General features: G+C 52.8%; 2 protein-coding genes across 9 annotated transcripts; both read right to left on the bottom strand.

The window, feature by feature from the left end:
- Positions 1-1,522: 1,522 nt before the first annotated feature.
- CNPY2 (canopy FGF signaling regulator 2) lies at positions 1,523-7,724 on the bottom strand. 3 transcript variants are annotated; one of them, XM_055126417.1, is made up of 6 exons: positions 7,295-7,724; positions 6,589-6,704; positions 6,325-6,440; positions 4,469-4,672; positions 4,229-4,325; positions 1,523-1,694 (listed from the first exon to the last, which is right to left on the bottom strand). In XM_055126417.1, the coding sequence occupies exons 2-6, from the start codon at positions 6,677-6,679 to the stop codon at positions 1,651-1,653; spliced, it is 552 nt and encodes a 183-aa protein (XP_054982392.1). In that variant the 5' UTR covers positions 6,680-6,704; positions 7,295-7,724; the 3' UTR covers positions 1,523-1,650. The 3 variants fall into 3 exon arrangements, with proteins under 3 accessions (XP_054982392.1, XP_054982393.1, XP_004601668.1); XM_055126418.1 differs by having other exon boundaries at positions 7,303-7,724; XM_004601611.2 differs by having other exon boundaries at positions 7,250-7,722.
- Positions 7,725-8,079: 355 nt separating this feature from the next.
- Positions 8,080-26,657, bottom strand: PAN2 (poly(A) specific ribonuclease subunit PAN2). Of its 6 annotated transcripts, none has more exons than XM_055126412.1 (26): positions 26,521-26,657; positions 25,492-25,877; positions 22,527-22,696; positions 22,269-22,389; positions 22,056-22,133; positions 21,129-21,396; positions 19,760-20,102; positions 19,491-19,587; positions 18,441-18,560; positions 18,133-18,252; positions 16,855-16,983; positions 16,548-16,747; positions 16,324-16,460; positions 16,122-16,228; positions 15,831-15,929; positions 15,671-15,744; positions 15,406-15,553; positions 14,982-15,122; positions 14,837-14,896; positions 14,495-14,585; positions 12,427-12,584; positions 12,191-12,334; positions 11,898-12,077; positions 11,678-11,771; positions 10,109-10,342; positions 8,080-8,799 (listed from the first exon to the last, which is right to left on the bottom strand). In XM_055126412.1, exons 2-26 carry the CDS (start codon positions 25,771-25,773, stop codon positions 8,765-8,767), a joined length of 3,630 nt encoding a protein of 1,209 aa, XP_054982387.1. In that variant the 5' UTR covers positions 25,774-25,877; positions 26,521-26,657; the 3' UTR covers positions 8,080-8,764. The 6 variants fall into 6 exon arrangements, with proteins under 6 accessions (XP_054982387.1, XP_004601666.1, XP_054982390.1 ...); XM_004601609.2 differs by having other exon boundaries at positions 10,145-10,342; XM_055126415.1 differs by having other exon boundaries at positions 16,324-16,457.
- Positions 26,658-26,864: the final 207 nt, after the last annotated feature.

The following is a 26,864-nucleotide window of genomic DNA, read 5'->3' as shown; positions in this document are numbered from 1 at the left end:
GATCAAACCCATGTCGGCTGCGTGCAAGGCAAATGCCCTCCCTGCTGTACTATCGCTCCAGCCCCAATTTTAAACACATTTTAAGGGGCTGGAGAGATAGCACAGCGGGGAGGGTGTTTACCTTCCACGCGGCCGACCTAGATTCGATTCCCAGCATCTCATATGGTATCCTGAGCACCGCCAGAGGTAATTCCTGAGTGCAGAGCCACGAGTGACCCTGTGCATCACCGTATGACCAAAAAAGCAAAATAAAAAAATAGTCTTCTTTGAAATATGTGTTGGAGATGACTTAGCAAGTTGGGTTCTATACCTGGCACTGCATGGTCCACTGAATACCACCAGGAGTGACCCCTAGCACAGAGCCAGGAGTAGCCCCTGAGCACTTTCGGGTGTGTGCCCAAAACAAACAAGTCTTGGAAATGTTTTTGGTGTTCTCTCCTTGAGGATATTCCAACATTCCAACAAGGATATTCTCCTTGAGGTATTCCAACATGGAAACAGCCACATCTCAGGGATGGAGTTTTTAGTTTTGTTGGCTTGTTGATTCCCATTGGTGATGCTCAGGGGTTCTTCCTGGCTCTGCACTCAGGACTTACTGCTGCTGGTGCTCTGGGGACCATACGGGATGTTGGGGATTGAACCCAGGTCAGCTGGATGCAAGGCAAACACCCTAACCACTGTATTATATTGTTCTGGCCCGGATCAGGGTATAGCTTAAATACCTTAAATCAAAGAAAGACTTTTGGGTTGGGTTTTGTCTTTTGGTTTTGGGGGCCACACCCAGTGCTCAGGGTTCATTCCTGGCAGGGTGCAGGGGGCCACATGGGGTGCTAGGGCTCAAATCCAGTTGTCCACATGCAAGTGCCTTACCTGCTGTATTCCTTCTGACCCTTCATCTTCATTCCCATGCCCCAGTACAGAATCTCCGCATTGGGGCCACAGATAGAGCAGCAGGGTGCTTGCCTTGCACAGTCAGCCTGGGTTGGATTCCTGGCACCCCATATAGTACCCAGAGCCCTGCCAGGAATGATAACTGGGCATAGAGCCAGGAGTAAGCATTAAGCACTGCTGGGTGTAGCACCCCAGAAACCAACAACAACAACAACAAAAAACCCAGAATCTCTACATATAGTGAAACCAGTTTTATAGTCCAGATAACCAAGGCTCACAGCAGAGATAAGAACACACTTTAGTGCTGTGAATTGACATCAAATATAAAAGTTTTACCCAGAAAGCAAAGCCTTTGATTACATAACATACTTGACTTCATCTCTCCCTGTTTGATAAAAACCTTAATTTGCAGCCAAGTTGATCACCTTCATTTCCCCCTTGTCTGTTCTGTGTGCCTCTGTGCCCAGGGGTCCTACCGAGTGCCTCATCCACGCCTGGGCACTGCCACTGAGCAACATCCTGGGCAATATCCCAACCCCAAAGCGCGTCTCGGGCCGCTTCTCTCCTGACTGCCATCCGGTAGCTTCTAGCCAAATGTAAACATTAATTCTGGGATGAAAAGACAACACGGTTTGTACTTTTGGTTTCTTATTTTTTTTTGTTTCAGTTCATTTCAATAAAAACATAATATAAAAGGCATTGCCGTCTTCTTCCTCTCCTGGGTGATCCATCAACTGCCAGTCTGGGCCGCTGCAGTGATCAGAGCTCATCATGTGATTCGTGCAGGGCATGGTCACAGAGATCTGCAAACAGCACAAAATAATTGGGAGGAAAACACCACTCAGAATGATACATACCATTATCAGGAAATACCACGAGGGTGCTGGAGCAATAGCACAGCGGGTAGGGCGTTTGCCTTGCACGCGGTCGACCCGGGTTTGATTCCCAGCATCCCATATGGTCCCCTGAGCACCGCTGGGAGTAATTCCTGAGTGTAAAGCCAGGAGTAACCCCTGTGCATCGCCGGGTGTGACCCAAAAAGAAAAAAAAAATTACCACAAGCAGGAGAGAAAATGCAAGTGGTAGTGCACCTATCTAGCAGAGGCTGGACCCGGTATTGCAGTCCCCTAAGCACTGCTGGGTGTGGCCCTGCTAGCCTGAGCCTACTGGTGTGGCCCCTCTAAAAATTTTTTGTAAAGGAAGGGGATGAGCACTGTCGGGAGTGATCCCTGAACACATCCAGTAGACCCCCAAGACAAAAATACCAAAAGCTCAAAATGTCAAAAAAAAAGGGAAGACACTAAGAACCAAGGCACATCATTTGCATTTTTAGGACTCTAGTTTATCCCAGAATGTAGCCAGGAAGGCCCCCAAGTACTGCTCAGTGTAATCCTGCTAGTCCTGAGTACTGCTTCATCCTCGGGTTATGAATAAATAGCATGAATCTTCTTCTTTGCGGGGGGAAGGGGGGCATACCTGGCAGTGCTCAGGGCTCAGGGGTAACTTCTGGCTCTGCACTCAGGAATTGTTCGGGTAACCATATGGGATGCTGGGGATCGAACCCGGGTTGGCTGCATGTAAGACAAGCGCCTTACTCACTGTACTATCTCTCTGGCCCCAGCATGAAACTTCTGACTGGGTTGATTGAGTATTTCCAGGAGTGGTATCTCTGGCCCTCTGGATGCGCCTCAGAACCCCCCCGCAAATAAAAAGAAAAATACCCAGATCCAGGGCTACAGTTGGAACTCAGTGGCAGAGTGCCTGCTTTGCATGAGATCCCTTAGGTTTGATCCCAGCATCATCAAAAAAGATTCAAGAATCGCTCCTGGCAGGCTCCCTATATGGGATGCCAGGGAGTGAACCTGGGTTGGTTGTGTGCAAGGAAAGAGCTTTAACTGCTGTACTATGGCTCAAGCCCAAGAACATATACTTTTTTTTTTGTTTGTTTTGGCCAAACTTTTCATTTAGTATTCTGTAGTTGGTTAACACACACTTAAATGGTCTTATTGGGGAGAGGGGAGAAGAGAAGGTTCTTGCAGATTCCCAAGGAAATGTCATAAAGGCAAAATATGGCCAGCACCCTTTCGCTCTGGGGTGTGGGGTTTCCTGGACATCTAGCACTTTCCTTACATAAAGCACTTGATCTCAGATTTTTCAGACTGAGAACACGGGGGATTTCAGCTTATAGACACTGAAATCTTCAAAGAGCATACCCCAACCTCCCTTCTAAATAACAGCTAGCTTGTTTTTATTAGGAAGCATTCATCTTTCCATTGTTATATGGCTAGATGTGTGGAAGATCTTAGAACTGTTTGCCTTATTTACTGGGGGAAATCAGATAGTAAGTGGTCACTTAGGGACACTTGGAAATTACAACACTAGTAAGTACACAACTCAAGTCTTAACACATTAAACATTTGCTTGTTTAAAGCAAAAGTACATACACCTTTAAATGACAAAAAGTTACCACTAGCCTCTCCCACCTATCTCAGGTGAGGAAGCCACACATTCTGAAAGCTAACAAGAATGCAGAAGAAAAACCCAAGTTCTAGATCTCTTTTTTTTTTTGCTTTTGAGCCACAACCAGCAGTGGTAAGGGGCTACGCCAGATCAGTGCCAGAGACGGAATCTGGGGCCTCCACCGCCAAGCATGTTCACCCTTTGAGTTCTCTCTGGTCCAGAAAAGATAATTAAAAAAAAAAATTTTTTTTTAAAGGTTTTATTGGTATTGGGCCACACCCAGCAGTGCTCAGAGGTTACTCCTGGCTTTGTACTCAAGAATTACTCCTGGCAGAGAGAGCAAAAGGGAATGCCCTGCCACAGAGGCAGGGTGGGGTGGGGGGGGCGGGGTGGGGGAAGGGATGCTGGGACCATTGGGGGTGGAAAATGGGCACTGGTGGAGGGATGGGCACTTGACCATTGTATGACTGACACGCAAGCACGAAAGTTTGTTAAGTCTGTAACTGTACATCACGGTGATTAATTTTTTAATATAAAATTAAAAGAATCACTCCAGGGGCCGGAGCGATAGCACAGCGGGTAGGGCGTTTGCCTTGCATGCGGCCGACCCGGGTTCGATCCCCGGCATCCCATATGGTCCCCCAAGCACCGCCAGGAGTAATTCCTGAGTGCAGAGCCAAGAGTAACCCCTGAGCATCGCTGGGTGTGACCCAAAAAAGCAAAAAAAAAATAAATAAATAAAAGAAAAGAATCACTCCTGGCAATGCTTGGGGGAGCTGCACTGTCTCTCTGGCGGGGTTAGGTGGGAGAGCAACAGCGCTAGGTCATGAGCCAAGTCCCAGTGGGCTACAGGACAGGAGGACAGGAAGTACCTTACCTGTTCGCTTGCTACAAAGTTTATCTTTAACATTGTCAGACTCTCGGGAAAAGAATTCAATGAGTTCATCCTCGTATTCTTCCACAATGCTCTCACACTGTCAAGCCAAAGAAATGAGTGAAAGATGGGAGCAAGAAGAGGCCTCTGGCTGCCCCCTCTGGAGGAGTTGACCCAAGTTCCCCAGTGGGCTCTCCAGGCACCCCTCACTCCTGAGAACCAGCCCCCCACTCCCGGGCTCACCGCAAACTTGAGGGTGCCGCTGATGTCAGAATCAATCCGAATGCCCTGCAGGTCCAGTCCACTGGCGTCCCCGTTGCGGCCCACTACGCGCACGTAGTTCTTCCGGTGGGTGGACAGGTCAATCTGTTCCCCATATTCCTTCATCCGGTCACATATCTCCTCTAGGAGTTCTGTGAGGTGGGCCTCTGAGCGGGCGTAAGGCACCTAGAAATGTCCTCAGCCTTGGGTCACACTCTTCAACCTCTGTACATCAGTAATTTGTATCCTTACTTTTCCTTTCAAATCTAGTTCACGCAAACTACTGTTAAAAAGTCCTGCCTAACTTAAAAACAAGATGGTTCCAGATTACTTCAGACATTATGACCTTAGTTTACAAGTCTCAAAAGTGTAAGAGGGGGGCTGGAGCAATAGCACAGCAGGTAGGGTGTTTGCCTTGCATGCGGCCGACCCGGGTTCGATTCCCAGCATCCCATATGGTCCCCTGAGCACCACCAGGGGTGATTCCTGAGTGCAGAGCCAGGAATAACCTCTGTGCATTGCCAGGTGTGACCCAAAAAAAAAGCAAAAAAAAAAAAAAAAGTGTAAGAGGGGCTCATTAGCTCCAAATTATAGAGACCGCTATGATTAGCCCTAGGAATATGTTCTTTCAAGTACCTTAGTTCTTCCCATTATAAGTTAGTAATTTTGTTTTTGTTTAAAAATAAGATTAAGATTAATACCTGCTTTCACCAGAAGAGCACTGGGAAGGTAGCAGAGGTTCTGAGGATAGCTATTCAAACAAACAACAGCCTCATAGCCTCAACATGACTTTGACTGTAAAATCCATGTGATATATTTTTTTCATTTTTTTTTTTTTAACTTTTGGACCACACCTGGTAGTTCGGGGGATTCAAGTGGTGCCAGAGATCAAACTGGGACTGGCTACAAGCAAGGCCAGTGCCTCCAGTCATGTAGATCAAAGTGGGCTTGGCTGCATGCAACTATGTCATGTACTATCTCTCTGGCCCATGTGTTCTATTTTCAACTACAGTGTCCTCATTAAGCGTAAGGCCTATTTCATTCACAAATTAATGTCTGAACAGAAACCGTATTACCCTGGTGGGAACACGGAGTCCTGATGTAATCAGGATGTAGAAACGGGGCTGATCAGAATTCCCTATTCCTTAACAACTTCTACAGCAGCAACAAGGTATGAAGGTTTGGAGCCAGTAAGGAAGTGCTAGGGGTAAACCTCTGGTTTTTCCCAAATGGAACAGTTCAATCCTTTAGGCACTTCTCTGGGTCATTCTTTCTTTTCTTTTCTTTTCTTTTCTTTCTTTCTTTCTTTCTTTCTTTCTTTCTTTCTTTCTTTCTTTCTTTCTTTCTTTCTTTCTTTCTTTCTTTCTTTCCTTTCTTTCTTTCTTTCTTTCTTTCTTTCTTTCTTTCTTTCTTTCTTTCTTTTTCTTTTCTTTCTTTCCTTCTTTGGGTCTTTCCTTCCTTCCTTCCTTCCTTCCTTCCTTCTTTCTCTGGGTCTTTCTTTCTTTCTTTCTTTCCTTCTTTCCTTCCTCTCTCCCTTCTTCCTTCCTCTCTTCCTTCCTTTCTTTCTTTCTTTCTTGCTTGCTTTCTGGGTCACACCTGGCGATGCACAGGGTTTATTCCTGGCTCATGCACTCAGCAATCACTCCTGGCTGTGCTGGGGGACCCTATGGGATGCTGGGACTCGAACCGGGTCGGCCACATGCAAGGCAAACGCCCTACCCGCTGTGCTATTGCTCCAGCCCCAGTGTTTTCTTCATCTCTAACCAAGGCCCTTCTTTCCTGAGATCTCACCCGAAGTCAAAGTGAGTTCATTTCTTTGGGGGGACAGTAACAGTTACCTCCACCACGGACTGGCTGCCATCTGGATTGATCCGGAAAGAGCCCATCTGAATGGTCTTCTTGGGATCCACCTGCGCAATCTCCCACTCTATTTCATCCACCAGAGCCCGGCAGGCTGGGGGAAGGGGAGGGAGGGAGGGAGGGAGGAGAAGGGCATCAACCCAGGAATTTCCACGCATTCTCTCAGGTCATGAATCTCACGGCCTCCCCAGCTTCTGTCTTTTCCTCCCCCGACCCCCCCATTCCTCTCCGTACGCGTTTACCTCCACAGTGCAGGTCCTGGCTCCTCCTCCGAGCCCAGGCAGTCCCCAGCAGGGCCCCCAGAAGCAGGGCCAGCCAACCCCAGCCTCTCATCTTCAGCTGGAAGGGGTCGCTCCACCTGGTGTGGACGGGAATGAAGCACAGGTGTGCGATGGGCCAACTCCATCCCCGACCCCCGTCCCCGACCCCCACCCCACTCTTGGTCACCAAAGGCTCAGGGTGAGCCTGGCTCGAGGCCTCCACTTCACTCGAGACCTGGATAGCCCCTGGGGCCAGGGGGTGCGCGCCGGCTGGCGGCTGTGGGGCTCAGCCCCGGGGACTACGTGGTCAGGTGAGGCCCCAGATGCCGGCTCCTAGGGCTGTGTGCCAGAGGCGGCGAGGACGCGCACAATGGAAGCAGCATGGGGCCGGGGGCTGGATCTGGCCCCCCGCCGTACAAAAGCCTGCACGCTGGCCGGCCAGGCGGGCACCCACTGGCGCCCGTTTGCACCCAGCACGGACGCCTGCTGCACCCCGACCTGCGGTCTGGAGTTACAAAGGGCTTATGTTAAATATTAAATCCGAAGCTATTTCCGGACCCCTACGGCCCTCCCTCCCCCGCGCCCCCCACTTGCTGGCCCTAGTCCAGCTCCGACCCCGGGCCGCCCCTTGCATCCGTCCCACCTCTGCTCCCGGGGCCCAGGCGCGGGAAGGCAGCCGCACTCGCACCCCAGCACCTGGCGACGGCGGCGCGGGGCTGTCCGGCCTCCTCCAGGGCGCCTCGGCGCTTTGCAGAAAAGAGGTGGCCCCGGCGGCCGCCTGACCCGGTTCCCCGCGGCCCGAGTGGAAACCTAACGAGGGGTCCGGAGCGCAGCGGCGCGAGCCCCGCCTCGGAGAGCGACCCGGAGCCGCCTCGCCAAACCCGCGCGCGGACAGGCAGCTTCGGAGCGACTCCGAGCCCGCGAGGACCCCTGTGGGCTGCAGAAGGACCCAGACTTGCGTGGCGGGGAGCTACACGTGACCATCAGGGGTCAGCTGGAGAGGAGGCGTGGCCTAGCGCAAGGACTAGCGCCGCGCCGAGTGGATGGAGGCAGCTGCGCGCGCCTGCCGGTGCCGGGGACGAGGGAGCGCCGACGAGCAAGGTGAGCGGCTGGCCAGTGGGAAGCCGCGGGAAACTACATTTCCCAGGAAGCATTTCGGCAGCACTCGGCTCACGGCCGCGGCTGCGGGGCGCCAGCGGTCCTGGGACTTGTAGTTTTGTCAGCTGCCCCAACGCCGCCCCTCTGACTTCGTTGATGGGAAACTAGAACTGCGTCTTCGAAGAATCTGGCCTCGCGGCGTTACGCACTGTCCAGGAACGCCGTAACTGTATTACTCCGGTATTCTTTGAACTCAAAGAGTTTTGCCTGCGTTCCTAGGTGGGAATGTACAATTTTTTTATTTTTCCAGTTCTTGTAGAAAGCTAAGAAATGGGACGGAGGTTGAAAATCATACAACTTCACGCTTAGCAGATCTCTATGAGATGGAGACGTCAACAATATTTTCGTTTTTATTTTATAAAACATGCAGTTTAAAACAAGATAAAAAACACAAAACAAGAAAACAAAACAGGACAGAAGAGTGGCTGGATGGAAGACAGATGCTTCTTGGCTGTCGGTGGGAGTGAAGGCAGCCACTGAGCCTCCAACAGGATACAGAGATACTTTTGGCAATGGTGACCTTGGCTAACAGTGGCTTGTTAGAGCCACCAAGACTCCACATGCTGGTTCCTTTCACAGCCAGAATTAAATCTTGACCTATTGCTGTGTCCTTGTCATTAAATGAGACTTCAGTCTTTCACCAACTAGAAACAGATCTAGTTCCAGGAGCTTCTTTGCCTACACAGGAATTATACAGGATATAGGGTATCTATTTTTCCTGAACCCAGGATATTTATTAAGAATACTACTTCCCATCTGAGTCAATCCTAGACTCTGTTTCTGACCAACTATTTTGTAAAGAATAAAAAGAGAATCTGGAAAAAAAAAAAAAAGAGCGAGAGAGAATCTGGCTCCTGGACCCTCTGCAACAATTCCGCATTCCAGTTCTATTAATAGCACCATCTAGAGATCCTGAACAGGTCCAATTCTGGAAGTCATCTCCCAATTCGGAGGCAAGAACAATGAAGGGTAAGCAAGCAGTCATCGGGAGAGAGTGAGGTCAGAGAGCCAACACCGGGGAGAAGACAGCTGCATCTGTCAGAGACAAAAACCAACAGCATATTTTTGGGGGGGTGGTGCTGAAACAACAGTAAAACAAAAGCATGACTTTCTTTTTTTTGTTTTTTGTTTTTTTTTTTTTTTTGCTCCACACCCAGCTTAGAGTTTACTCCTGACTCTGTACTGAGGAGATACTTCTGGCGGTGCTCGGGGGTTGAACCTGGGTGGGCTGCGTGTCTGGCAAAAGGCCAACCTGCTGTACTATCTCTCTGGCCTCGAGCATGACATCTTTTCTAAAAGCAGGACTTTCAAGGAACGAACAAAAATCATGATCTTTAAAATGCTTTAAAATGAGTGCAGGAAAAAAAATTATTTTAAATGAGTAAAATAAAAATTGAGTGCAGAAAAAGGGGCTAGAGCACCGCCAGGAATGATTCGAGAGTGCAGAGGCAGGAGTAATCCCTGACCATTACCGTACCAGGTGTGGCCCCAAAACAACAACAACAAAATGGGTGTAGAAAAAACACCCGGCATAGTTTCGTTTCTATGTTTTAGTTTCTTCACACCTGCCAGTGCTTGGGAAACCATGCAGAGTTAGTAATCAAACCCTGCCTCCCCTGCCTCTTACATGCAAACCATGTGCTATGAGCCCACTTGAACTCTTTCTCCAGCCCCTATGTTTTTTTTTCTTTACTGTCCCAGACATTTTCTTTTCTTTTTTTTTTTTTGGGGGGGGGGGCAGGGGGTGTGTGTGTGTGTGTGTGTGTGTGTGTGCCACACCTAGCCATGCTAAGGGTTACTCCTGGCTTTGCAATAAGGAATCACTCCTGGCAGGCTCAGGGGATCATATAGGATGCCAAGGATTGAACCAGGGTTGGCTGCATGGAAGGCAAGTGCCTTCCCCAGAGAACTATTGCTCCTGCCCCAAGACATGGTTTCCTGGTTTCCTACTTAGGAAGAAAAAAAGTTACAATAGAGACAAGGACATGGACCTGTTTCAATATTTTTAGAATTAAGCATGAGGAGGTTAATACTGAATAGAAAGATTCAATAAGATATATCTCGCTGAATTTTGTGAGGATTAAGTACTTTTTTTTTTTCCTTTTTGGGTCATACCCAGCAATGCTTGGGGGTCACTCCTGGCTTTGCACTCAGAATTACTCCTGGCGGTGCTCAGGGGACCATATAGGATGTTGGGAATCGAACCCAGGTCAGCTGCATGCAAGGCAAACGCCCCACCCGCTATGCCCCAGTACTTTGTAAGCTTTATAAAATAGGAGCTACACTGCTGTTAATCATCACCATTAAGACAGGGCTAATTTTCATAAATGCAGTCAAAACCCACCTAGTCCAGTTTCCCGTGTCCCATCCCAGGCCTTACTCTTGGGACTTGTTTGGCCCTCAGGCTCGGGCACCTTCCAGTCCATCTTCCGGCCCTTCTCATAAAGGCCCTTGAGCACTTTGTGGAAGGCCTCGAGCTCAGTGCCATTTTTGCTCAGCTCCAGATACTTGCGATAGAGCTGAAGGGCGGTGCGGGCATCCTCAATACTGTCATGGGTCTCCCCTTGAATCTTCAAGTCTGAAGGAAGAAGCGGAATGGTTTGGGGCTGGTTTGGTTTAGGGGCTACACTTGGTGATACTCGTGGGTCACTCCTGGCTCTGTACTCAGGAACTACTTTTTTTTTTTTTCCTTTTTGGGTCACACCCGACAATGCACAGGGGTTATTCCTGGCTTATGCACTCAGGGGACCACATGGGATGCTGGGAATCGAACCCGGGTTGGCCTCGTGCAAGGCAAACACCCTACCCGCTGTGCTATCGCTCCAGCCCCAGAACTACTCTTGACAGTTCTAGAGGGGCCATATGGGATGCTGGGGATTGAACCCAGGTTGGCTGCGTGTTGGCTGCGTGCAAGGCTGCTCTCTACCCACTTACTGTACTATTGCTCCGGCCCCAAGAAATATAATAATTTAGAATCTAGCGAAGGGAAGTAAAAACATTCTACCCACACCCTCAACTCCCAATAAACAACAGAATCCGGACTGCCCTAAGGGAAAGAGCCAAACGCAATCTCTTGCACATAGAAGGAAGACTGAAGCTAAATCAATTTATTCTGATTGTATTTCTTTGTTTTTGTTGTATGTTTTATTTTTTTGGCCACACCCAGCAGTGCTCTGAGCTTATTCCTGACTCTGTGCTCTGGGGGTTATTCCTGGTGGGACTTGGGGAATCATACTTATTTTTTTTTGTTCTTGGGTCACACCCAGCAGTGCTCAGGACTTACTCCTGGCTCTGTGCTTAGGAACTCTGATGGGGCCTGAGGGACATATGAAATGCCAGGGATCTAACCTGAGTCGACAGTGTGCAAGGCAAATGCTCTACCTGCTGTACTATCACTCTGGCCCCTGGGGGACTATATTTGGTGCTAAGGATTGAACCCGGATCTGCAAGGGACTTGTCCATTGTACTCACCTCTCTGTTGCCTTATCTGTCCATGCTCCACCCCTTTATTTATGGCATTAGTAGAATTTTATTTTATTTTTGCTTTTGGGGTCACACCCGGCGATGCACAGGGGTTACTCCTGGCAGTGCTCGGGAGACCATATGGGATGCTGGGAATCAAACCCGGGTTCAGCCGCATGCAAGGCAAACGCCCTACCCGCTGTGCTATCACTCCAGCCCCGGCATTAGTAGAATTTTTATTTTATTTGGAGGGTGGTCGCGTGAACTACACCATCAATGCTAGCGGATCATGCAGTGCCAGGGACTGACCTTGGGCTCTGGACGCAAGGCCTGCCCTTTAAGTTACCTCCCATCCCTAGTAACCTCTTACCACTCACTCTCGGGGTCCTCTTACTTCCCATAGCCCCTTCAAACCCTGCTCCACAAAGGCATGAAAGGCAGAGCAACTCACCGAGAAAGTACCAAGCAAGGAATCGCAATGAAATCATTCGTTTACGGGGCATGTGAAACAGATACACGGTGTCCAGTACTTGGTCCTTGGGCACCTGGCAGGGATAAAGGGTAAGAGAATGAAGGCAGGGCACCCATCACTTCCTGTTCTCTAGGGGCAGAATGGAAACCCCGAGGGGGCCCACATTCAAAGAAGACTCTTAAAAGAGCCTGGCGCAAACCATGAGGTTGATGACTCGAAAGTCCTTCTGCAGCCCGTGGCCCACAAACTTGACTCCAATGTCTATGAGAAAGCGAAGCTTTAAGTAGGTCGACTTGAGCGTCGTGAGGTGCTTCGAGGAAATCTTGGCATCAAGGTCTCCGGGCTTTATCCCCGAGTACTGAGTCAAGTAATCCACCACCTGCGGATGGAGAGAAGGACATGGGGCCCACGAAGCTGCGCCCCTTCCTGGGTTCTCGAGTTGGCTGCGGAGGCGCCGGGTCTGGGCTCCCTGGAGTCTCCCTGTCCCGGTACCTGCTCCTGGGTGGAGATGTAGTCATCAATGAAGGGGATGCCCTCGTTGGGCCCCTGGCCCCGGACACAGGTGATCCTCGCCACGGACATCTGGCTCGGCTTGATGGTGGACTTGGTGCCGTCACTGCGCAACTCGGCTTCCTCCTGCAGAGAAGAGCGCACGCGGCATCCAGGGCGGTCCCCAGGACCCCGAGCACCCTCGGTCCCACGGCGACACCCGACCCGTGCTCAGTTACCTCATTCAGGGTGACAAACTCAGCATCCAGGCCCACCAGGTCCCCGACCTGTGGCATTTCATTCAGCATCAGAGGAATGAAGGTCGTGTGCGTTTTCCTCTGCTTCCGCGCGAGCGAGGCCTCCGCCAACAGGACGCTTGCCTCAATAGGGTTCTTGACTGCGAAAGGGGAGAACCCAGAGGACAGGTGGCTGAGGGGGGGACGTGACCAGGGAGAAGGCCAGGGTGTCAGAGAACACGCCTAAGCATGGTCCGTCAGGAATCAAGTCACCTGGGCAAACGGAGGGCGGCAAACTTTGTATTTGGGAAGCTGGGGTCTGACAGCACCACTGGTCCCCTGCGCACCACCAGGGTGGTCTCTGAGCACTGCTACGTGTGGCTCCCCAAATTCAAAATAAATACAGGACTTCACAGAAATGATGGTTTAAAGCCATGACCAAAAGGGAGTTCATCTTCAAAATCAGAAATATTTACTTGTTGGGTCACACCCGGCAATGCTCAGGGGCTACTCCTGGCTCTGCACTCAGGAATCACTCCTGGCGGTGCTCAGGGGACCATGTGAGATGCTGGGAATCGAACCCAGGTTGGCCATGTGCAAGGCAAATGCCCTCCCCGCTGTGCTATCGCTCCAGCCCCAGAAATGGTCACTGGGCATATACGCGGATTCTACTTGGCTGAGGAGATGACTCAAAGGGTTGGAGCACGTGTTCTACATGCAGGAGGCCCAGGCCCAATCCCCAGCACCACACGGTCCCTTGGCACCAAATCAGGAGGTGTTTGGGTGTGGCCCCCAGAACCAAAATCAAACAATGATGACATTTGGCCTGGGAGATGACTGGAAGGGCTGGAACAGAATGAGGAACCCTGAGGTCATGGTCCCCTGGGCATGAGCTGGAGTCTCCCCTAAGCACTGCCACAGGTGGTGCAAAACCAGACTTTTAAAATAATTAAACTTAAAATCATACCCAGAGCCATTGTGAGCTAACTCTTCCTTCACCCCTTCTTTCCCATTAAGCCCTCAGGATCTTCAACATTTTTTTTTTCATGTTTTTTTGATTTGGGACCACAACTGGCAGTACTCAGGGCTTATTTCTGGCTCTGTATTCAGGGATCACTCCTGGTAGGCTTGGGGACATATGGGGTACCAGAGCTCAAACCCGGATCAGCCATGTGCAAGGCAAGTGCCCCACCCACTGTACTGTCTCTCCAGTCTCTCCAGCTCGTAAGAACTGGTCAGTAGTAATTAGCCCTGGAAATGCTAACATTAGGGGATTTTGGGGGGGTACACCTGGTGATACTCAGGGCCTACTCCTGGCACTGCACTCAGGTATCACTCTTTTTTTTTTTTTTTTTTGCTTTTTGGGTCACACCCGGCGATGCACAGGGGTTGCTCCTGGCTCTGCACTCAGGAATTACCCCTGGCGGTGCTCAGGGGACCATGTGGGATGCTGGGAATCGAACCCGGGTCGGCCGCGTGCAAGGCAAACGCCCTACCCGCTGTGCTATTGCTCCAGCCCCATCAGGTATCACTCTTGGCGGGGCTCAAGCGGCCATATGCTGGAGCTCGAACCCGGATTGGCTGCATACAAGGCAAATGTCTCACCCACTATACTATCTCTGGCCCCATGAGGTCCTGTGATTGATCTTTGGAACATACACAGGCATGCACACACATGCGCACATGCGCACACATACACACACACACACAATTTTAAGAAAACGGGACTGGAGAGAGAACTTGCTTTGCAAGGGGAAGGTCGGGTTTGATCCCCAGTGCCACAGGGTCTCCCAACACCATGCGGCGCAATCCCCAGCACTGAGCCACAAGTAGCCCCTGAGCACTGCTGGGTGTGGCTCAGAAAGCAGAGTAAAATAACTAAATAGGGGCTCAACCAAGTACGGTGGGTAAGTTTCTTGCCCTGCACAGAGCTGACCCAAATTTGATAGCCAATATGGTCCCCTGAGCCCTGCCAGCAGTGATCCCTGAGTCCTTCTGAGTATGACCTAGAGGCCAAAGTAAACAAATAAAATAAGCTGCCTGTACTCTTGGGTGCGGCAGGATCACTTACTATTCAGGTTGTATTTGGAATTAAGGTTTCTCTTGACGTAATACAAGATAGCAGGCACTTTCCAGTTCATGTCAAACTGCACAGCTTCGTGCTATGAAAAACAAACAGACAAAAAACAAAAGCACTTCCAGGTGTGTGTCCCTCTGGCCCAGGTCCGAAGAGCAGGCAGGACTCAGGAGCTCCTGTTAGCGCTGCTAAGGATTTTTATTTCCGAGTACCCATCCCCGCCTCCCCAGTAGGCCTGGCATCCTCAGGGCCTCAAGAATGAGGATGGGGGGTGGGAGGAAGAGTGGGGGGGAAGGAAGCAGGTGTGGGGGGGAGAAGTTAAATGTCACAACTGACCTTATCAATAGGCTCGATAAGAAAGTCATTGAAAAGGTACCACTGCTGGTGGGTGACACCCTGTGGAGACAAGGAGCAGGCAGAGGCCAAGGTGTCGGCGGTGACCCTGGAGATGGGGAAGGACCTGGGCCGCCACGCCGCTCACCTCCTTGCGCTGGTGGTAGGTCTCTCCGACGCGGATGTGAGCCACCAGGCTGCCCCCCGTGCGCGAGTCCAGGATGTGCGCCACGGTGGCCATCAGGTCGTACACAAAGACCCCGGGCTCCTCCACGCTGGCCGGGCCCCACTGTGAGGGGTACCCAGGCTGCTAGGCTCAGTTGAAGGCAGGGGCAGGGGGAGGGGGTGCAGGCAGTGGGGGCGGAGGGCTGGGGGGAACCAGGGAGGGTTAGCTCCATCCTAGCCCACCTGTGGCCTCCAAGACTGAACTGAGTCACTGCGGCAAAGCCCACGAGTGGTTTCCAACTGGGCCTCGTCTCCCCGTTTGTTCTTTCCCCTCTACTACGTTCCCCCTCCTGCCGCTGCCCTGCTCCAACCCCACCTCCCCTCCCTCTTCCCAGACTTGCGACAACCTGAATCTCATCCTCGTCGGTCCAGTTGCAAACGTCCAGCCCTTTGTTCTTGGTCATCTTCATGCGAATGGAGAACGGGAGCCACACGCTCTTCAGCTCCTCCAGGGAGGGGCACACCAGCACGCCCTCCGGACCCCCCAGTTCCTTCCTATCGGAGCGGGGGGGGGGGGGGACGATGGAAACTTGTTCTCAGGATCGAGCCCCAGTGGCAACGGGCACCGCAATGTACTCGGGTCCTCTGGCGATTCCCCGAGGTAGTACCTACCAGTCAGCTAACGCAAACTCCTTATTCTTGGAGAGTTCCCCGCCGTGCTTCTTGATTGCCATCTTGAAGGCAACCTGAGCAAAAAGCAGACAATCCAGAATTCCCTCGGCTCCTCGGTGATGCGTGGAAATCAAGAGGGGGAGAAAAAAACGGTCCTTACATCAGCCTGCGTCCTCCAGAAATCGGCTTCTTTCAAGCTGTTCACCTCACAGTTGATGACCAGAATATCGGGCAGGTGGCGGATGTTGCGGGTCTGAATCTGAGGAAGAAGCGAGCGGGGGATGGCGGCCAGCTCGCCAGGGCGACACCGGAAAGGCGCCTGTCAAACCTGCATCGGCATCGTCCAACCAGGTTTCCCCGCAGTCCCTCTGGGAGGCCGCGCTGACCTTCCTGGCCCCAGGGCCGAGCTGCCCGCAGGTCAGCACCCGAGTCCGTGCCGCGGGCCACTCACCGTGGGCTGGTACTTTTCACAGTTGTCACACCACGCCTGGGTGTTCTGCTCCAAGCAGATGCTTCGTTTCAGCACCTGGGCGAAGTCACAGTTCTTCCCGGCTTTATCTGCGGGAGGACCAGATGAGGGATGCCGGTTCTCCTCCCACCCACAGTTCCTGGGCCTCCCCCCCCCCCCCGCACCCCCCCGACTCCAGGCGCACCGTCAGGGTAGGAGAGGGTGAAGAGCAGGGTGGACGAGGCGCGCACCGTCTCGCTGCCGCAGCGGCACAGGCTGCAGTTCTCCATCTCGCAGCTGAACAGCTGCCCGATGACGGAGTCCCCGGAGGAGCAGAAGCTGCTGAGAGCAGAGAGGGTGATCACTGCACGCGGCGGGGGGTGGTGGCCAGGCAGGGGCTCCGGCTCCCCCGCCCCTCCCATCCCATACCTGCCTCCGGCGCCCCGATACGCCTGGGGCACTTCCAGCTCCTGCATGTCCTGGTGCAGCTGAGTGAGGATGAAGCGGTTCCACCGCTGGATGAGCCGGGCCAGGTTGCCCTTGCCCGACGCCTCGTCGGAGTCGGCCAGGATGAGGCCCAGGGCCGAGGCCTCGGGAATGGTGCGGAAGGCCCGAAGGAAATTACTGCCCTGCAGTCAGGGAGCACGGTGCTGGAGAGGGTCTCTCCGAGGCCCCTCGCCCTGCCAGCGGGTTCCCTCCCTTCTCCGGCGAACGCCCCCGGGCCTCTGGCACTGACCTGGCACGGGTCACCTCGAGAGAGGTCCAGCATGTGGAAGAGGAAGCCCAGCTCACACGCCAGGCAGAACTCCTTCTGGCAGAGGTGGTTCTGGATTAGACAGCGCACGGGCTCCAGGAAGTAGAGCACCTGAGGGGAGAGCGGGCGAGCAGGGGAACCCACGTGGGTGACTGGTTCGGGATCGAGAGACGGAAAGGTTAAGTGAGCAGGTAGAAAGCACAGAGCGCAGGGGCTAAAGAGACAGCACGGTGGGTAGGACACTTGCTTCGTACACAGCTGGCCTGGGTTCGATTCCCAGCATCTCCTAGGATACCCTGAGCACCACCGGGAGTAACTCCTGAGCGCAGAGCCAGCTGTAACCCTGAGCACAGCCGGAGTGTGGCCCCAAACTCCAAAATAAATCAGAAAATACACAGCATCAGGCCAGAGAGATAGCACGGTGGGTAGGGGACATTCTCTATGGCACCCTGAGTCTGCCGGGAATGGTCCAGGAGTGCAAGGCCAGAGTAATTCCTGAGCACAGCTGGGTGTAGAGGAAGGGAGAGAAGGGGGAGAAAGGGAGGAGGAAGAAAGGAAGGAGAAAGGGACGAGGAAGAAAGGAAGGAGAAAGGGACGAGGAAGAAAGGAAGGGAGGAAGGAAGGAAGGAAGGAAGGAAGGAAGGAAGGAAGGAAGGAAGGAAGGAAAGAAGGAAGGAGGAAGGAAGGAAGGAAGAAGGAAGGAAGGAATGGAGGGAGGGAGGGAGGGAAGGGGGAGAAAGGGACGAGGAAGAAAGGAAGGAGGAAGGAACGAAGGAAGGAGGAAGGAAGGAAGGAAGGAAGGAAGGAGGAAGGAAGGAATGGAGGGAGGGAGGGAGGGAAGGGGGAGGGAGGGAGAGAGAGAGGAGAGTGGAGGGGAGGGCAAAAGGGAAGGAGGGGGGAGGAGAGGAGAGAGAAGTACAGAGGGGGGGCCTACTGCCTCGTGGAACTCAGAGGAGACGTGAAGCCATGAGGGAAAGACAGAAAGGTAGTGGGGCCGGAGCGACAGTACAGCAGGCGGGGCATTTGCCTTGTGCATGGCCAACCGGGCTTCGATCCCTGGCATCCCACACAGTCCCCCGAGCACCGCCAGGAGTGATTCCTGAGTGCAGAATGAGAACGAAGCCCTGAACATTGACATTGAGGGTGTGCCCCCTCCCCACCGCCAAAAAAAAAAAAAGCACACCAGAGGTGGTAAGGCAGGCTTGGGTGACAGACGAGCAGGGCTGTGGGCATGCTGACAGTGCAGAACACCGCTCTCACCTGGATCATGCAGTTACAGTAGGCATTGGGGATGTGGGGCTCTAAGCCAGCAAACAGGGTCTTATTGTAGTGTTTGAAGTCAAAGTCCTCCAGCCCTAGCTTGGAGTACTTGATAGTAACCTGAGGCAGAAAGAGTCTGAGTGAGACGGTATCCTTGGAGCCCCCCTACATCCTCCCCATGGCCGTAACCTTCCCCTTGAGTCCAGGACTCTCAACTGTGTCCTTCAAACTCGGTTTCCTCCTATGACCCCCTCCTCCAGGAGCCCTTCCCTGCCCACCCCAGGGCTTCTTCCCGGGGGCCCAGCCACCTTTCGGTACTTCTTAGAAACCATGTGGAGATGCGGCTCCTCTTCCCGTCCAATCGGCGACTCTGTGACCTGGCTGACGCTGTCGAATTCGCTGTCTGACTCCTTGAGTCGGTACGGGATCTGGCGTTTTGAAAGACAGGCGAACATCTTAGCTTTCCCCCCGCTTTACCCCAACATTCAGATAGTTCTTAAGTCTATTTTTTCTTTTTCTGTCTTTGGGTTTTTTTTTTTTGGGGGTCACACCTGGCGATGCACAGGGGTCACTCCTGGCTCTGCACTCAGGAATCACTCCTGGCAGTGCTCATATGGGATGCTGGGACTTGAACCTGGGTTGGCCACGTACAAGGCAAACGCTCTACCCGCTGTGCTATTGCTCCAGCCCCATCTTTGGTTTTTGGATCACACCTGGAAATACTCAGGGATCACTCCTGGCAGGCCAAGGAAACCACATGGGATGCTGGGAATTGAACCCGGGTCGGTCGTGTGCAAGGTAAGTGCACACTGTACTCTCTTTCCCCAAAATACTGAATTAAGAGCAAGCACCCTAAAGCCAGTGAAATAAATCTGGGCTGAGTGCATGATATCATGGGGCAAGTCCCCAACCAGCCTGGACCCCAAACATAGCTGGAAGGATCCCCAAGCACTGCTGTGTATAGCAAAACTACCAGCACCAAAAAAAAAAAAAAAAGACAAGAAAAGAAAAAAAACAACCCCACCAAAGATTTTACTTTCCATTCTTTTTTTGTTTTTGCTTTTGGGCCACATCTGGCAGCAGTACCAGGGAGACCATATGGGGCACTGGGGATCGAACCCAGGTCAGCCACGTGTAAAGCAAGCACCTTACCCACTGGGCTACTGCTCTGGCCCGAGAATCCTATTTTTCTGTCTCTGAATTCCTGCCAACGGCTACCATGTACCTTGGACATCTGGGCCTCAGGAAATCTTTAGCTACTGACTGAACACAGAAACTACTTGCGTCTGATAAAGGAGTAAGCCAGGACAAATGTCAGAGGGCTGGGGGCGGGGGTGGGCTCTCTGCCCTGAGCCCACCTGATTGCGCAGCCTGGTCCGGGGGTTGGGTGCGTAGCCAATGAAGCCCACTTTCTTCATGGTCCGCAGAATCTCTGCATCCACGGGAGGCGCGCGCCTACAACACAGCACAATGCGAGGGTTGGTTGGGGTGTGGCGTCGGTCCATTCACTCCCCAAGGAGCCAGGTGGGGAGGGAATCTGACGGCGGACAAAAGCCAGGAAAGATGCAGAATTCGAGCGTCTCTGTCCAACCCACTCCCTCCTTCTGGCCCAGAAGCGAGGTACAACCTAGGGGCTGGAGCGGAGTTGGCGGCGGGCCAGTCGGAGAGGAGCGTTTCCGTGGTGAGCGGGACAGGGATAAGGGACAGGGGCAGCAGGTCCTGACTCCAGTCCAGGGGAGGCAGCGAGTCCACAAGGCAGGGCAGAGCGAACTCAGTCTCCCGGGAGTAAGGGTTGAAGGAGGGCTCCGGGGAATCAGTCCAGAGGTGCACGCAGCCCTCGGAGTCCCCGAAGGCCAGGGCTTGCTTGCTGGCTGACACGTCAAACGTCATGAGCAGAGGCCCCACGGGATTCACATGAAAGATGTCCGCCGGGTTGGCCAGGCCTGTGGGCTCACAAAACTGGCACTGTCCTGGGAGGGAGGAAAAAGTTCAATGAGGACCAGGCAAAGGAGCGTAACCCTGGGGCTGGAGCGATAGCACAGCGGGGAGGGCGTTTGCCTTGCACAGGGCTGACCCGGGTTTGATCCCTGGCACCCCATATGGTCCCCTGAGCACCGGCAGGAGTAATTCCTGAGGGCAGACACAGGAGTAACCCCTGAGCATCGCCAGGGGTGACCCAAAAAGCCAAAAAAAAAAAAAAGTGCCATTGTTCTAGGTCCTTCTTATTTTCTTCCTGCTGCATCGAGGAGAGGCAGCCCCCCTGCATGTGGAGACAGAGAGAGAATAACCCCCGATTCCTTCCCATGAGCCACAGGGAGGTTTGGGCAGTTCTATCATCATTCTGTCTGCTCCACCCTTATTCTTTCCTGTTCTTCTCACCCAGGGAAAAATATGCTAGAATCACTGGCTAACCCTAGTAAAACCCTATGATCTCACTGAAAAGTTATTCTCCAGCCCCTAGCCCTCCACTGACAACTTCATAGGAGTCTTTTTTTTTTCTTTCATGCCTAGTTCCCCTTTGGGCTGGAGTGATAGCACAGCGGGCAGGGCTGTCACGCAGCCGACTCGGGTTCGATTCCTCCGCCCCTCTCAGAGAGCCCAGCAAGCTACCGAGAGTATCTTGCCCACACGGCAGAGCCTGGCAAGCTACCTGTGGCGTATTCAATATGCCAAAAATAGTCACAGCAAGTCTCACCATGGAGACGTTACTGGTGCCTGCTCGAGCAAATCGATGAGCAACGGGATGACAGTGACAGTGACAGTTCCCCTTTATTCACCAAGCCCTCATCATACCCTATCTACATCTCCCTTAGTTTTCCTTTTTTTATTTGGTTTTTGGGCGACACCCAGCTGTTGCTCAGGGCTTGCTCCTGGCTCTGTGCTCGGGGATTACCACTGGTGGGCTTAGGGGTCCCTACGGGGTGCCAGGCTGCGAGCAAGGCAAGTGCTGCCCTACCTGCCGTGCCCTGCTCTGGCCCCTGCGTCTCCCTCCTTACCTGACTGGGAGATGATGGCGAGGCGGGACGTGTAAGTGGGAATGAAGCGCAGGAAGGCAGGGTCCACGTGGACCTGGAGCGGAGTGATGGCGCGCATCATGCGCAAGTCATACACCTTGAGGAAACGGTCGCAGGCCAGGCCCGTGAGGCGGCTGGAGAAGCCACAGGCGGCCAGCAGGTTGCCGTGCACGTCGAAATCTGACAGACTCCCCGAGAACGCGTCGAACTCGTGCTCTGCTTTAAAAGTACGAAGGTCTCGCAGGGAAACCTGGCGAGAAGACAAGCCTGTCACACGCTGGTATGGCCATCGAGGAGAGTACCCGACGCCGACAGTCCCCGGGGAGGCCCCTGCTGGAAGAACAACGACTTCCGGAGATGGACGATTCAAGGACAGAGAAAAGAAAGAGTGAGGGGCTGGAGCGATAGCACAGCGAGGAGGGCGTTTGCCTTGCACGCGGCCAACCCGGGTTCGATTCCCAGCATCCCATATGGTCCCCTGAGCACCGCCAGGGGTGATTCCTGAGTGCAGAGCCAGGAGTAATCCCTGTGCATCGCCGGGTGTAACCCAAAAAGCAAAAAAATAAATAAATAAATAAAATAAAAAAAAAAGAAAAGAAAGAGTGAGAAAAAGAAAAGGAAAAGAGTAAAGGACAGAGAAGGCTGGTGGAAGCGAAGGGCGGCAGAGGACCCCCAAGAGGGCTGTTGTTTACACTTTCTGTCCACGGCGCCTGGTTACGACAGAAAGCAAGAGGCCGAAAGGTCACCTCGGTCTGTAACATGACTTGAGCAGGGACTCGATTCCATTCGCTGCCCCCTCCCTCCGAGTACAGCCTCAGAAGCGAGGGAAAGGCCGAGTCCAGTCCCGGAGCGGCTGAGACAGGCCCCCCTCCCCCCCCGACCCCGGGAGGCGGGACGGAACTCAGCCACCTTGCCAGAGGTGTGACCGCAAAAGAAGAAGCGATTCGTCTGTCTCATGATGGTGACTCCAGGTGTCTCCACTGCGTACTGGCGGGGGGAAGCAGAAGACAGCGGTGGGGACACGTCTCTCCCCACAGACCAGAGGAACAGAAAGGTCACAACCCGCGCCCCCTCCCCAGCGACCTCAGGCCCTGCACGGGCCTTTCCTGTCCCCAGTGCTACCTTCTGGGTCTCCTGGACGGTGTTGAGGTCGATCTCCACGATGTGGCTCTGCATGCCGCCCACGAGCAGCGTGCTGCTGTCCGTCAGCAGGAGGCTGTGCATGTCCTCGCTCTCCTCCAGCCTGGGGGTGGGGGTGGACAGTGGGGCCTGAGGGGCCCGGCCAGGCTCACGGAAGCTGCCGGGCCTGTGGCTTGCTAGTCTGTACGGAAGCCAAAGAGGAAACACCAACACCCGATCCCGAGCCGAGAGGCCGCTTACAGGTAGTCGAATATGATGAGGCCGCCGCGGGCCATGTACTTGAGGTTGTTCTTGGTGAGGAAGAGGATGCCGTTTTCCAGGCTCTGGATCTGCCGGATGTCATCGCTGCCATTGACCTGGAAGGATGAGTAGCGCTCCAAGGTGGGGCCGAAGAACGAAGTGGCGTGACCCTGGAGGGGACAAAAAAGATGAAAGACACCCTGAGTGCAGGGGCAGAGCCAGCCGCGATACAGGTCAAGGTCAGCACGTTGCTCGGCTTGTCTCAAGCCTCTCCTGGTCTTTCCGGCTCTCAGTGACTAAGTGGAAAGCAGGGACCCATCAGGCTTAGGGAGAAAGACACTGGTAATAATGTCATTTTCCACGTCTTCTTTTTTCTCTTTTCTTTTTTTTGCTTTTTGGGCCACACCTGGCGATACACAGGGGTTACTCCTGGCTCTGCACTCAGGAATTACTCCTGGCAGTGCTCAGGAGACCCTATGGGATGCTGGGAATTGAACCCGGGTCAGCTGTGTGCAAGGCAAATGCCCTACCCGTTGTGTTATCGCTCCAGCCCCCCCCCTTTTTTTTCCTCTTTTAATGTAGGAGTACTAGTATTTATTCAGCCATTGATTAAGCTGATTGAATTGGGCGTGAACTCCAGTCATTTTTCACCTCTGGCAAAATTCTCCTATGCTTGGCGAATGCTTTACAAAGTACTTCCGTCAGCTCTACATCACTTTATCCTCACAGTGACAGCCGAACAGAAAGGGTCCAGTTTGTTAGAACCATGTTCTGAAGTGGAGTGGGTTCAATTTGTCGCTGGCAAGCTAACTTTCTTATGCCCACAGTCAAGTCTTATTTTTTATTTTAAAGTTTCATTTCATGGGGACCAGAGCAATCATACAGCGGGTAGGGCGTTCGCCTTGCATATGGCTGACCTGGATTCGATCCCTGGCACCACATACGGTCTCAAAAGCTCCACCAGGAGTGATCCCTGAGCACAGAGCCAGGAGTAAACCCTGAGCATAGCTGAGTGTGGACCATGAACAAAAACAAACAAAAAACCTGAACTTGAAAAAACTGATTAGACTCCTGTCCTGTCCATTTTGTCTGTTTTAGGGCTTATTTCTGGTTCTGTACTCAGGGATCACTTCTAAATAAATAAAAAACAAGGGGATGGGGAGGTTTGGGTCACACATGGCCCTCCAAATAAGCACCAAAATAATAATAACATTTTGCATACCCAGACACTGCCCCCTGCACCGGTAATCCCATCAACAGCCAACATCCAGAGACTATAAAACCAAGCTCCTGGAAGTGTGACCTCTTACAGCCTATTTCTCCCTCTTGGAGAACCCGGCAAGCTACTGAGAGTTCCCTGCTTGCATGGGAGAACCTGGCAGCCCTCCATGGCGTATTCATATGCCAAAACCAGTAACAATGCTGGGTCTCATTCCCCTGACCCTGAAAGAGCCTCCAATGCGGCACCGTTGGGAAGGACGAGTAAAGAGAGGCTGCTAAAATCTCAGGGCTAGGACGAATGGAGACGTTACTGAGACCGCTTGAGAAATTTGATGATTTTCTGACAGTAGCAGCCCTAGTTCTGCCAGATGTGGCCACGACAAAAAACCCAAAAGCAGGGCTAAAGAGATAGTACAGAAATTAAAGTACTTGAATGTGGCTGTTGCTGCGAGATTCCCTCAAGTACTCTCAGGTGTGGGCCCTGAACCCAGCCAGGAGACACCCCCTCCAAAAATAAAGATAAAAGACACCAACGACGACTCTCAGAGACATTAAAATCAATCAGAAAGGACTAGCGCAATAGTACAGTGGGTAGGGTACTTGCCTTGCACAGAACTGGCCGGGGTTTGATACCTGGTATCACACACGTTCCCTCGAGGCCCACCCACTGTGATCCTGAGAGCAGAGCCAGGAATCAGCCCTGTAAGCAGTTCTGGATGTGGCCCCTCACGAAATAAATAAATAAACCAGAAGAAAAAACGATTCCACAAAAGATATGCAGGCTTATCTATCAAACATGCTACTATAAAAAAAAAAATAGAGAAAGAGCATTAGAGATTGTATTTGGATGACTACAGAGTAAGTTATGTGTAGACTTTAATTTTGAGGGGGTCTTAGTGGTTGTCAAGGGTCACTCCTGGCAGTGCTCAGGGAACCGGGCAGTGCCAGGGATCGAAAGCATGGACTCCCGCCCACAATCCATCTCCTTGGCTCCCTGTGGGTATCTTGCCAAGAACTAACCAAAGCACAGAACAGGACATCCCAATACGGCAGGGGGCATCCCTGCATCCTCTGACTCTCTTTTTCTCTCCAATCCTCTCCTCTCAATGACATTTACAAACTGACCACCTTTTTTTTTTTTTTTGGCTTTTTGGGTCACACCCAGCAATGCACAGGGGTCATTCCTGGCTCATGCACTCAGGAATTACCCCTGGCGGTGCTCAGGGGACCATATGGGATGCTGGGATTCGAACCCGGGTCGGCCGCGTGCAAGGCAAACGCCCTACCCGCTGTGCTATCACTCCAGCCCCTGACCACCTAACTCAATTATTGCTCCCAGCAAATCAGTTGTCCTGGGACTAAAATTAGAAAAATGCTTTCCAACATCTCCTTTCAGTCCTTACAAAGAGGTCCAATTCTTTCTTTCTTTTTTTTTTTTACTTTTTGGGTTACACCCGGCGATGCACAGGGGTTATTCCTGGCTCTGCACTCAGGAATTACTCCTGGCGGTGCTTGGGGGACCCTATAGGATGCTGGGAATCAACCCTGGTGGGCTGCGTGCAAGGCAAACACCCTACCCACTGTGCTATCGTCCCTGTTTAATTGTTTTTGTTTGGATCCATACCCACAGCCTCTCAGGGCTCACTCCCTGTAATGCTCAGGGAAGCATGCAGTGACTGGGAACCGAACTCAGGCACGCACTCTAGCCATCTCTCGGGCCCCTAGAAAGAGATGCAGTTCTTACCCCATGGCTTCCCACCCACAGCATCTCCTCGTGCAAGTCAAAGTGGGAGACGGACACAGGCACGCCCACTTCTGCCACCACACTGTGCAACTCAGAGTAGACACCTTCCATGATGTGCACTGACTCCTGGACCGGAAGCGCCTCCAGGGCCACTCCCTCCGGGTCCATCTCCACATTCTGTAGCAGACTTGGGTTCAGGTGCGCATCCAGCACGGGGTCCAGGGCAGAATGCATGGCCGGGGCATATTCTGCCAGGCCAGGGTCCAGACCCTCGAAGTTCATGACGACGGAGGCGGCAGATCAGACTGAGTCACACCCTCCCTTTCCGATGCGTCACCCAACTTTCAGCAGGACAGCACCCGTGGGCCTAGACTGGACATCCCGGCCTGCAAAGGGAAAGAAGTAACTCAGTCAGGTGTGGCCCCAATACTTGTACTCAGCGTAGGACAGGTTACGTGGGTAAGAGGAAGATGAGGCAGGCAGAACGCCTAAAGAGCTGAAGCAGGTAGGGGAGGGGACGGGCTAGGGAAAGGGTGGGAGGGCGAAGTGCTGTCCTTCCTCCAACTCCATGTCCTCCCTACTCCCCCCCCACCAAGACTAACCTAACCCTTGACTTCCTTTCACTTCACGGCTACTCACGCTCACTTGCCTGGTTTACTTCCACTGCACTATTGGTGGAAAGAGCAGCCACTGTGGGTCTAGGAATTAGGTAGAGGGAGCTACGGTACTTGTTCCCAAGAACAGGGGGGAGGTGGGGTTGGGAGGTGAGAAAATAAGGGAAGACAGTTTCCCAGCATCCTCTGCAGAGTTACCCAGAATTCTCTAGGCAAGAGAATGGTCAGTTCCCCACAATTGGCAGGGGGAGGGGGAGGGGGAGGGGGGTCGTGATGGAAATAGTTACCCAGAATTCTCTGGGGAGGGTGTGGAAATCAGCAATAAATTACCCAGAATTCTCCCCCGCACGGAGAGGAGGGATCAAAGCAAAGGTCACACGTGTTCCTGGGATGCTTACAGGGATTGGGTCATTACCAAGATTTCTCCATGACGGATATTTTGGAGTGCCCGGAATTAAAACGAGTAGGGGTAGAGCAAGCGCCGTCAGTTCCGCGGGAAATTCCTGTTTTCCCCAATTCTTCCCCGCGCTTCAGGCTCAACCGAACCCTACGGCGCCGAGGACGCGGCGCTACTGCCAATCAGGAGGGAGGCCGGGATTGTTTCAGCCAATCAGGAGGGAGGCTGGTGTCTTCTTAGCCAATCAGAAGGAGCCAGGTGCAGAGACTTCCGCGAGAAGGCGTGTGACGTCAGCGGCTGCGCGAACTCAGGCGACGGAAAGTACGGGCCGCCGGGAAGGACAAATGCGCTCAGGGCCTCGC

The sequence above is a fragment of the Sorex araneus genome, chromosome 2, assembly GCF_027595985.1.
Source record: "Sorex araneus isolate mSorAra2 chromosome 2, mSorAra2.pri, whole genome shotgun sequence".
Lineage (NCBI taxonomy): Eukaryota > Metazoa > Chordata > Mammalia > Eulipotyphla > Soricidae > Sorex > Sorex araneus.
This window is presented reverse-complemented; position numbering and strand designations above follow the sequence as displayed.

Coding starts and splice junctions, on each gene's coding strand:
- PAN2 (XM_055126412.1), bottom strand. CDS start 25,773: ATGAACTTCGAGGGTCTGGACCCTGGCCTGGCAGAATATGCCCCGGCC. Junction 16,461..16,547: donor TATCGGGGCGCCGGAGGCAG/GTATGGGATGGG, acceptor CTCTGCTCTCAG/CAGCTTCTGCTCCTCCGGGG. Junction 15,554..15,670: donor GAGTTTGCGTTAGCTGACTG/GTAGGTACTACC, acceptor CCGCTCCGATAG/GAAGGAACTGGGGGGTCCGG.
- CNPY2 (XM_055126417.1), bottom strand. CDS start 6,679: ATGAGAGGCTGGGGTTGGCTGGCCCTGCTTCTGGGGGCCCTGCTGGGG. Junction 6,441..6,588: donor CCAGGACCTGCACTGTGGAG/GTAAACGCGTAC, acceptor CCCTTCCCCCAG/CCTGCCGGGCTCTGGTGGAT. Junction 4,326..4,468: donor GCGGCACCCTCAAGTTTGCG/GTGAGCCCGGGA, acceptor TTGGCTTGACAG/TGTGAGAGCATTGTGGAAGA.